The sequence below is a fragment of the Xiphias gladius genome, chromosome 9 (assembly GCF_016859285.1).
Source record: "Xiphias gladius isolate SHS-SW01 ecotype Sanya breed wild chromosome 9, ASM1685928v1, whole genome shotgun sequence".
NCBI lineage: Eukaryota > Metazoa > Chordata > Actinopteri > Istiophoriformes > Xiphiidae > Xiphias > Xiphias gladius.
Window position 1 is genome coordinate 2,798,523 of NC_053408.1, and position 11,143 is coordinate 2,809,665.

At 46.2% G+C, this 11,143-nt stretch overlaps 1 protein-coding gene across 1 annotated transcript; it reads left to right on the forward strand.

Moving 5' to 3' along the window:
• The first annotated feature begins 1,858 nt into the window (after nucleotides 1-1,858).
• Nucleotides 1,859-7,568, forward strand: plaub (plasminogen activator, urokinase b). The gene is made up of 11 exons (XM_040135521.1): nucleotides 1,859-2,014; nucleotides 2,101-2,206; nucleotides 2,298-2,402; nucleotides 2,473-2,635; nucleotides 4,005-4,102; nucleotides 4,200-4,235; nucleotides 4,528-4,720; nucleotides 4,809-4,960; nucleotides 5,465-5,605; nucleotides 7,057-7,205; nucleotides 7,293-7,568. Exons 1-11 carry the CDS (start codon nucleotides 1,949-1,951, stop codon nucleotides 7,518-7,520), a joined length of 1,437 nt encoding a protein of 478 aa, XP_039991455.1. The 5' UTR covers nucleotides 1,859-1,948; the 3' UTR covers nucleotides 7,521-7,568.
• The last annotated feature ends 3,575 nt before the right edge of the window (nucleotides 7,569-11,143 follow it).

The following is an 11,143-nucleotide window of genomic DNA, read 5'->3' on the forward strand; positions in this document are numbered from 1 at the left end:
TCAGTTAATATTTATTGGGGACACTGAAACTTAAACTTGAAGTAAAGGCTGGAATGTAAAAATGATGATCGTAGTGTTTGACGCGAGACATCAAAATGAGAAACAGGTCAACGATTAAATAAAATCAAATAAAAATAAGAATGCAGAAAAACATCGACCCTGAAATAAGAAAAAAAACCCTGTGAAATAAAGACATTTAACACATAAAACTTATTGTAAGTGGAAAATCAAATTCCGACCTTGCATCACTGCAATGATTTTTTAAAGGCTGTTTTGAATCATGTCACTGATTCTGCAAACGTGACATCTAACGATATAACACAGCACGTCAGCCCCGCTCTGCTCTTCCCTGAGCCCTCCTCCGCGGGAAGCCGAAAAATCCCGACGGCCCTTCAACGTAGCAGCGGCCCGAGCAGGATCCAAACCGAGCGACTTCCGGGATCCCAACGTACATATTTGCCTCCGTCCGCGGAGTTTACCGTAGGAACCTGCCTCCACTTACACCCTTCAGACGGTGGGTCCGAAGTCTTCGTCTCCGTCACCCTCGTCGTCGCCACCCGTCTCTCCGTAGCTGCCCGCGGCATCAGAAGCGCACACGGCACTTTTTTTGTTTTTGTTTTGGTTTTTGTTTTGGAGCAACAGCGACTTCACCGGACCGTGTGCGACTTCTCACTGCAACACCAGGCAGTTTTTTTTTTAGCAAACGCAACAGAAATCGGCGTTTTTCAAATGATCATTTCGGTTGGTTTTAATTGAAATAAAAATGCGAAATATTTAGTGACAAACCAGACACAGATCTGCCGACGGGAGGAGGGAAGTTCATTTTTTAAATACACAGCAAACTGCTGATTGGAGAAAATATGAACCTGGAACTCTGAATGAAAAGAAAAAAGACAGTTAAAAACTTAATAAACAGTGAAACTTAACCAGCTGCTCTTCATCTGCCTGGCATTGTTTTGTGTGTGTGTGTGTGTGTGTGTGTGTGTGTGTGTGTGTGTGTGTGTGTACCGGTTCGAGCGCAATGTTCGTAACCACCAAAACATCTGTGATCATATTTTTATTTTTTAAATTGCTGTCGTGGCGACGGATCTGAAGTCAGTGTTGTTTTCCAAGTAACAACGTGAACAAATTAGTGTCCACCACGCTGCACTTCTTGGACACACACACACACACACACACGAACACACACACACACACACACACACACACACACACACACACACACACACACACACACACACACACACACACACAAAAGAAACAGTTTTATAAATGATCTATACCTGAAAAATGAAATGTATAAAGACTCCAGGCAAATTAGAGGACTGCGTGCGACACATTCAAAGCAGGACAGGATCAAACAAGCAAAGAAGATTTCTGAGTCAGGTTTCTTGTTTTAATTGCTCGTGTTGTCTCTGCTCGCAAATGCAAAATCCAACTTTAGGATCCGGCTGCGAATAACACCTCCACAGCGTATCGCGGACACCTCGTGACTCCAGGTAAAAGCCATGAAGGAACGGAGCCGTTTCTCCATCGCGTGGTCACCGTCAGGACATGTACCAGTGTGTTGTCCAGAAGATGCTGCGGAGGCGTCGCAGGCTCCGGGAACCCGACAGCCCGCGGATCCTGTTGTGTCATAATTATATTTTAAGAACTCGTTTCATCATTTTTCTAATCCGGAATCTGTCCAGTTGACCACGGAAAACCGCCGCGTCCGGAGCAATTGCTTCCCGGGAGTTAACGATGTGGAGTCTGACTCACTCGCTCGTCCTGCAAGCGGCTCCTCACCGCCGCCGAACCAAATACCGGAGAGCGCCTCAGCCAATCGCGTCCCCGACCCCTCCTCCCCGCGCACGGCCCGACAGAGGAGCGCGAAGCCCGCGGAGGCCGTCACACGCTCCGGCTCTCTGCGAGTCTGCGCGGATTTCAGTCTGCGCGGCGGGGCAACATGATAACGACGCCAAACGTGGGGGTCTTCCTGTGGACCCTGGCAGCTCTGTCAGCCACCGGAGCAGTAAGGACGGTTTTTATCCTGCTCGGTGCAATTTTGCATTTGGGTTCAAAGAATCTAACTTTTTTTTACACTTTTGTTCTTTTAAGGGTTCGTCGAGGACAAGAGGGCGCCACAAAACCTCTATTTGGACTTCCTCCTCTTCGTCCGCCTTCTCCTCCGTGGTTTCGTTGTCCTCTTCCTTTGAAGGTTCAGGTGAGGGACTCTACGTTTCTCCGGGCTCCCTGGTGCTGTTACAGTCAGCTCGCGCCGCACGGAGCTTGAGGTGTGTCTTGTCATTCGCTAGGTGGGATCTGTCTTCACGGAGGCACCTCTGTCCCATCCTTGACCACCGGTGAACACATGTTTTGCTTGTGTGCCGAGGGTTTTGAGGGGAGACGGTGTGAAACGGGTGAGGAGCTCGACTGCAAACCGAATTGCATTTATCGTCCTGACGTTTCATAATCCCAAACCACCTTCAGTTCCTTTAGGCGCAGGTCCTCACTGCTACGAGGGTCTAGGAGTTTTCTACAGAGGCAGAGTGTCTAGGTCGAAGAGCGGACGGACGTGTGAGGAGTGGGATTCGGACGCCAGGGAGCGATTCATGTCCTCGGATGTCAATTCAGGGAGGCACAACTACTGCAGGTAGGCCGTTATTGGTCCTGATCCAAACACGCAGTCTGTAAGGATTCAGACGGACTTGTTCTGGTTTTGTGCTAAATCAGTTACCATGTGGACAGACAAGCGCGTTGACCGTCAATCCTCGGAGGTTTAAGTGGGAAAAAGCACCAATTTCAGTTCCCTCGAGGAAAAAAAAGGGCCTTAAATTGTATTAAAGTCTTAAAGTGACCGTGTTCCTAACAAGTTCCTTCATTGGTTTCTGCTGATCGCCGGGCTTCAGGTTGTCTTTAGTCTTTTTAATTTGTTATGTGAATAGGAATTGTTGTTCGGCACAGCTGCTGACAAGAGTGTGAAGGGAGTATCAATAAATTCATTGACTGGGGGAGAATATCGACGAAAACCAGGAGAGTGGGTTACTTTTTTATACTCTCACCAGTATGACGGTGAGACAGGTATCGAATTTCATTAAAAATGTCTTTTAAAAAATCTCCGACGTGCGTATGTCGCGGGTGGAGGGATTGCAAGTTGCTTTGGACAAAAGCAGCAAATGCCGGATGAGTGTGAGTTGTTGAAGCTGAAGTGTTGACTCGGCTTTAATTTGAGGGCGTTTACATCCATTATCATGCTCATCACCTGCTCACTGTGCCAAAAAGCTGGAAGCACTTCCTTACTGACAAGTAGGAAAAAGTTCAGCTCATGATATTCACCTACAAAGCTTTGCTGTTAAAGCTGCCAAACTACCGCACATCTCTTCTCTCACCAACCAATAGCTACTTAACTTTAGATAGTCGATATGTTTATAGTTTCAGGTGATATGAACGAGTGACCTGGACTATTCATTCATTCCCTTTGGCAATTTTAAAGCTTTCTCATCTGATGGCTTTTTATTACTGTTGTAGTCAGTCAAAGAAAATGAATCTGCAACTACTGATAATCGATTAATTGTTTTGAGTATGTCTGGGTTCTGTGATTGCTGGTCGCACAGGATGACCCCGCCCAGGCAGCGACGTGAAACTTCCGGCCCGACGTAAGCCTGGGTCCTCGGGCCGAGCCTGGCCCACTTGCTTCCTACGTCTGGGCCGACTCCGGCTGTTGTTCTCCCGCGTTGGCCGACAGCCAAGAGGATTTTTCTGAGTGTGTGTGCGCCAGAATTGGTCCAGACGTGGAAGTAGCACCTGACGTAGGTGGGCCGGACTTGGGCCAAGAGGCGGGGCTAAAAATGAATGTTTTCAGCGACTTTAAAGCTGAAGGGCATCGCTTTATAACCTTTTAGCTATTGTTTCATTTCAAATGCAATGTTCTGGACTACAGAGCCTACTCAAAGAAAAACACGTGATTAACATCTGTAATGCCACATCTTAGTTTGATGGGTTTGATGTTGTTTCTCCCGCAGAAATCTTTACTACAGACGGCGTCCGTGGTGTTATGTTTGGAGAAACCAGCAGCTGGTGTGGGAGTATTGTGATATCCCACATTGTATCTCAGAGACATGTACGTTTTATTTTCTCCTTTCCGTCTTCCAAGAAAATGTAACCCAGAGTTCATGCTTCGCCAGTGTTGAAAAATGTCTCTGATCTTGTACTTCCAGCTCCACCTTTGCCTGCACCCACAGAGCCACAGCCGGGTGAGTTCCCCCCCTTTACTGAACAGTAAATAATAGACTGTGAGGCTCGGGGGTAGGCAGAGATAACTGGTCGGGGTTAGGTGAGGTTGGGGTCAGGGTAGGCATCATAAGAGGCGACTGGTTGGGGTTAGGGATAAGGTTAGGTTCAAGTTAGGGTGAGGGGAAACATGTTAATGGGGAAACAGACTTGGTCTCTAACACCAACCCTTACTAAACTCATTTTCATGTCCCATTTTCATGCTTTGTTTTCCCCCTCGATTGTTTTGAACTTTGTTTAATCCCCCGGCTGCAGAGTCGACGTGTGGCCAGCGCACCAGAAGAAAGCAGATGAAGATTGTGGGTGGAACAGTTGCCACTGTGGAATCTCAGCCGTGGATCGCTGCCATATTTTGGCGAACCAAGTCCAAGAAGAAGGTTTTCCGCTGTGGGGGGAGTCTGATCTCCGCCTGCTGGGTCCTCACGGCCGCTCACTGCTTCCCCGACGGGTAGGGAGTGAGATCATCTACCGTGACCACAGCGGGTGCTGAGAAGGAGCAGGATGACCGGACTGATTGTTGCCAATGTGTGTTTCAGCTCCCACGCCAAAGAGCACCGCTTCTCCGTCACCCTGGGGAAAAATGCTCTGAATGAGACCGACCCGACTGTGGAGCAGACGTTCAGGGTGGAAGAAATCATCGTCCATGAAGAGTTTGACAACAGCGAGGGCAACTTCAAAAACGACATCGGTATGATCAGCTTCTGAATGCTAAAAGAGGCATGTTTGAAGACATATAAAAATCATAATAATACGTTGTGTCTGACATGGTTTTTCCATAAAAAAGGTTAAGTCACCTGGTTGGCAATCCTTACAGTAACATCTATGCCTTCATCCAGAATCCATGAAATATTCAAATGTTGTTGATTTCAAAAGTTTAACTGCATCAGCGAAGGACCATTCTCAGTGAATGTGCAATGCAGGCTTCAGGTTTCCACATCACACTTGTGTAAGTTGCCTATCAGACCAGGATTGGCTTCCAAACTCGCTGCGATGACACAAATCTTGCTCGCAGGTACACGCCTTAACATTTTCAGCAGGTGAATTTAAATGCAGACTCGTGGTGTCAAGTTTTGCCGAGTTCTGCACAGTGGAGCTAAAATATCCAAGAGGGGTAACGTTGACTAAAACGCATTAAGTACCGGTGGTGGTGCAATGTAACCAAAGCAGTGATGCCTTGAAAACTGTCTTGCAGCCCTGGTGAAGCTGAGGGCCAGACGTGGTGAGTGCGCAGTGGAGAGTAAGTCGGTGAAGACCGTCTGCCTGCCGCCGGCTCGGCAGAGCCTCCAGCCCGGCGTCGCCTGTGAGATCACAGGATATGGGAAAGAGAAACACGGTGAGGAGAGTCCTCTGAATACTCTTGAGCCGTCAGAAAAGTACATTTATCCGAGTCGACCCAAACTCGTGTGGTGGGGCCGTGGTCAGGGCTCTGTGTCTGGGCAAGCGAAGGTTTTCAATGCCAAACGGAGAAAACCCTTTCTTTATGGAGCCGGCTTTGTACACGGGAGAACTGACATGTTGAAACAGGAAAGGGAGAAACATAACCTGTTGCCACAAAGTTGAAAACCCACTGTTGTGTAAGACATGATTTTATGCTGTAGCATTAAGACGTCCCTCAATAGAAACTAAAGGGCCCAAACCATGAAAAAACAGCTCCGGACCAAAGTTAAATTTGGAGTGTGGTGTCCACATTCGCCATCCTGAGTCAGTAGATAAGGACCCGCTGTCAATTCGAGCTTAAGTTAGTTTTTTGCTGTTTGGAGAAAACCTTGGATCTCCATTTTTGGGTTGACTGATGACTGAAAGAACGGAATGAAAGAATATAGAAGGGTGAAAAAATAATGAATATAATATAAAGATTGGAAACAACAATGGAAAGACAGGAAGACTGATAGAAAGAGGGCAGAAAGAACAGGGAGGAGGAAATAATTAGAGATGGAAATAAGAGAGACAGAAAGAAGGAAGGAGTAAAGGAAGGAATAAGTGACAGAAAGAAGACTTTTAAGCTTCCTGACGAATCAACGTTTTCACCTCCATCAGCCATGTGTAACGACACAACCCTAAGAGTTAACAGCCACGTTGAGGCTGCGATGCTTGTTGTAAAGAAAACCAAACGCTTTGATAAACCAGAGTATCACCAAAGTCATTATAAGTCGTCCTGAGGGGAAGTGAATGCGTGCGCAAACTTTTGTGGCGATCCATCTGGTAAAAATCTGAGATTTTCCCTCAAAACCGCTAATGTCAACCTCATAGTCGTGCCAGAGGAGAGGTCGGCAATTCATGGTCCCCAGAGGATTCGTCCTCTGGGGACCATGAATGTCCCATGAATGAGACCCATCGAGTAGTTGTTGAGATATTTCAGATTCAGACCAAAGAGGTGGATCAACTGACCGACAGACCAGCACTGCCATCCACGGGGCCGTGCTGCTAGCAAGGCTAAAAATCTCATTTCAAAGGTCCACTTTCTCGCTCTTCAGAGCTTTCAGCCACATTTAACAGCCTTCCTCGGCTCCACTCACCGAAGAAGACAGTGTGAAACGGTTTAAAGCGAACGTTTGAGCTTAGATTAGTCTGTTACATGCAGTAAGCTGCTCCCAAAGATCAAAAAATTACCTCCATTCTCAAGCTGATCTCGCGTTATTAATGTGGAGCGGAGGGAAAGCGACTATTGTCCCAAAAGGGGAAAACTCAAGTAAAGCGCCAGCAGCTTGGAAATTAACGAAACTCCGGCACTTAAGTAAATATAATTAGTTCTTTCCCCCCTTCAACTGCTTTTCTTCTTTCCAGGTTTGTGGTACAAGTCTCAGTACCTCAGAGAGGCTCAGGTGAACGTCCTCGCTGACGCCGTGTGTCGACAGAAGGAATATTATGAAAACATGATCACCGAAAACATGTTCTGTGCCGGTCGTCCCGACTGGAGCCAAGACGCCTGCGAGGTATTTCCTGCACGCCTGGACTCGATCGGCCTTCCACAGATCAGTTTGCTGATTTCCTTAAACGCTGCACGTCTCTCTTTCCCACAGGGAGACTCCGGAGGGCCTCTGGTGTGCGAGGTCGACAACAGGTTCTTCCTGTTCGGAGTTATCAGCTGGGGCGAAGGCTGCGCCAAGGAGTTTCGACCCGGCGTTTACACCAGAGTGACCAATTATAACCGATGGATAGCGGAGAAGGCGGGTCTGACATCCATCGCTGCCGGAGAGAAGGCGGGTCTGACATCCATCGCTGCCGGAGCCCCGCGGGCTCGGAAGTGAACCTTCGAGCTGAGGATATGAACTGCTGCTGTTTTTCCTTGTTTTCTTGGTGGCAAGTCGTTCTCTCATTATTAAGAACAAATCCCATCAAAATACCAAAACTAAAAATGAATTGATCCCGCTACGACTGATTGTGTCTGTATCAAAGCCTGGCACGTTCAGGCTTTACATTTAGAGCTCCATCGTTGTCCAAAAACTGTCAAAAACACTGGAGTGAGCCTCACTGTTGCACTTGCGACGTTGTTTATCTGGACTCGGTCCCGCACAGGCACCGTCCTGCTGCCGGGAGGTACTAACTAGTGCACCGATGTGTATTCATCCGCCGGCGTAAACGGTCCCCGGGAACCGCCCTATTTCCCCCAGTTTGAGAAACGTTTTATAAAAACCACAGTGCCCGGCTGTTTTTAGAAAAGGGCCGAGCTCTCGTTGAAAATGAAACCATATATTGGGGAGCCCTTCTTAAAAGATCGGCCCTGGGATCCAGCGACTACACACTATCACATTGTTTGTTCTGGTCTTTCCGTGGGCTCTAGAGTTTTGTGTGTTTTAGACCGTTTGCTACAGATCATGTTTTTGGATGGACATATTTTTCCTAGCCATCGGTGACACGAAAAGCTGATTCTTCAGACTCTTGATTCTTACCCTTTCTTTGAGTTGTGTATTTCATCACGTCAAGTCTGCCTCATTTCTGAACACGTTGACACATCACGGCATGATTTTCATACCACACAGAAACTGGGAACCAGTGGCCATCGGCATGTACCTGACTTGTAGCCCTTTTAACCGATTCTTCATGTAGCTTTGTCTCTGCTGTGAAAGGGTATTTCAATACTTCATTTATGAAGTTGTTCTGTGGTATTTGTGGCACTGAGAGTCTTATTTCTCCATTTTGTAGAGTAAGCATTTTCAGATGTAGGATGTAGTTTTACATTTTTGCAGAATATTCTTTGAAGATTCAATGGACAAAAGCTTTGCAAAGATCTGTTTGCTGAAATAAATTTTCTTTCAATAAACTGAGCTCATTTATTGAAAGAGTAGCCCAGCGAGTTATCGGTAGCATTGCACTTCCACAAAAATGGGGTTAACACAACTTTACTGTTACCTATATGTATTTTGCGGCTGTAACAATCCCTTATATAACTCCCAACTCCCAACTTCCAACGGTTGAATCGTTTTTCTCTAAAGTAAACTCTGTTGTTTTGTGTCCCATCGCACCCGCCTCCCGCTCTCTGGAAGGTTTGAACAAAAATGATAAACGACCTGTCACGTTCGTAACGCAGATACAGATCAGGTTATTTTCCTAAATGTTTAATTATGCTAAAGAACAAAAGAGCCGGATTAAAATCCTTTTTACAGAATCATGTCATAGGCTTTTTTTGTCTTTTAAGAACGTGCTTAATCTTTGCCATGATCTTTGTCCTGCATCATTTTGTACATCTTGTATATTTTATGTTTTTAAATGTTGTTTTACACCAAAGCCTCAACAGAAATAACGACGGCTTCACACTTGTATGAGTAAATCGATAAACCGTACAAACATCTGACTTGAAATAAATCGGAAAATCTTTCTTCCTTTACAACTGGCATCACCGACGAAGCCTTTTCACACCTGTGACTAAACATCCAGATGACGTTTTGCTAAAGCACTTCACACAAGTGACGTTGTAGCTTATAATTATCTTTCTCCAAATGCATGTAATGGCTGTTGTTCGCCTAACTGTGCTCGGTTACAGTGTTAATATAGAGAGTTTTTGCTTTTCGGCCTTTCCACGGGGAATTTCACTGTAATCGAAAAGATACCAAACAGATTTAAAGCTTCAGTCTAGTTCTTTGGAGAAATATGCAAGTTTTCGACCAGCAAAGACTGAGGTGTTTTCTCAGTGTCTTGAAAACTTGGACCAAAGGCGGTGCTGCCGTAGGGGAAGCTTCATTTATTTATCGTTCTTTTTAATTTTTGTCTCCTCGCAGCACTTTTGTGTCCTTAAATGTAAACGTTGAGGTTTGTCCCCTCACGCATACCGAGCCACGGGGTCGTTTATGAGCGTGGTTAATCCCTCTGCGTGTGCGCTACAGGTCCGTTCTGGTGCCCTAATGTGTCAGGTTACTGTATTCTACTGTGGGAGAGATCAAAAGCTGGTGATTTACTGATCTGTGCCTCTCAGATGAACCTGTGCCACCACCTTTTTAACAAAGAGAAGCAGCGAGTTCATGTGGTCGAGAAAGCCAGAGGGACCGAGGGAGACTTCATCCAGCGCTTTTGCAGGGAATCGATTTCACCATAAGATGGCGCTAAAATCCTACAAGTGAGAGAAGGGCAAGAGCACAGGCGACACGGGCGTTGACTTGATAACTGAACTATTTAAATATCCTGTCAGAGAACAACCCAGGGTTCGGGCGCTGTTTGAACACAGAACATGTTTACGCGCGTGATCTTCCTCCTCCCAGATGTTTCAAGGGGCCGCCAGAGTATCGCGGTTCGATTCCTCGTTTAAGAAGATAATCCTCGGGCTGTGGGGCCCTGAATGTTGTTACAGCTTTTCATAAAACAAGTGACGGCTTGTACGTTAACCCCTGTCCTTGATTAGCTCCCGTTCCACGTGCATGTCCGTCACCTGGTCTTAACTACAACACAGCCTCTCTTCTACTCTTATTTTACTTGTGATTTAGCTTTAGCAATTTACAAGATGATGCTTTGCAATTTAGGTAATAAAATAATAAAATACCTTGTCAACATTTCGCAAATTGGCAGATTCGAACGTTCATTCACCAGACTTCCTTATTATGTTGATGGTGGCCTTACATTTATTCTGAAACTTCCCAAATTTTCTCTTGTAAATTAGCAGTACATCAACTGAATTTCTGGAAGACACGGTCGGGCTTCGGGGGGGTCGATAGGTGCTGAATGCTTTCATTTTAAAGATGGTTTTCCTTGACTGCACTTCCATGAATACGGAGTTTTGCCGAGGTGATAAAAAGACTGAGAAGCTTTTTGATCTGAAGACACGATGAAAACCGAAGCGAACGAATAACCTTACGTGCAACGAACGTCCCCAACCAGACCTGAATCCCATGGTCAGTGTCTTTAAACCCCTCGGCCACCAGAAGATCTTTTTCATGGCACTGTGGCTCCGTGGTTAGCGGCACTCTTTGCTTTACAGACGGCGAGAAAGTTTGATTCCCAGCCTCAGTTCAGGGTTTGTCTCGTCTCAGTCCAAGAATACGCAGGCACAGAGAACAGGTATGTGTCTGCAGTGGTGGAAGACGTAGTCAGATCCTTTATCTGAGCCAAAGCAGCAGCACAACAATGTAAAAATACTCATGTACATATAAAAGTCGTGCATTCAAAATCCTGCTTCGGTAAAAGCAGAGAAGCATCATCAGCTAATTATCAGCCGATGCACTAAAAGCATCAAAGTACCAAAGTAACAGCACTCGTTCTGACTGATGTGCTATCACATATGACGTTATTAGACTGATGCTACTGTCGTCGCTGCTGGAGGTGGAGTCAGCTTTACCTACTTTATGTACAAGGCAATCTAAAGTCCACCGGTTCCCAGCCTAGAGGTCCGGCCCCTAAAAAGGGTCACACGATAAGTCTGAGGGGTCGACTACAAACAATGTTG

Excerpts from the sequence above, each read along its gene's own strand:
- plaub (XM_040135521.1), top strand. The coding sequence starts at position 1,949 with ATGATAACGACGCCAAACGTGGGGGTCTTCCTGTGGACCCTGGCAGCT. Across the intron at positions 2,207-2,297 it reads CTCTTCCTTTGAAGGTTCAG|GTGGGATCTGTCTTCACGGA; the intron begins GTGAGGGACTCT and ends GTCATTCGCTAG. Across the intron at positions 4,961-5,464 it reads CAACTTCAAAAACGACATCG|CCCTGGTGAAGCTGAGGGCC; the intron begins GTATGATCAGCT and ends ACTGTCTTGCAG.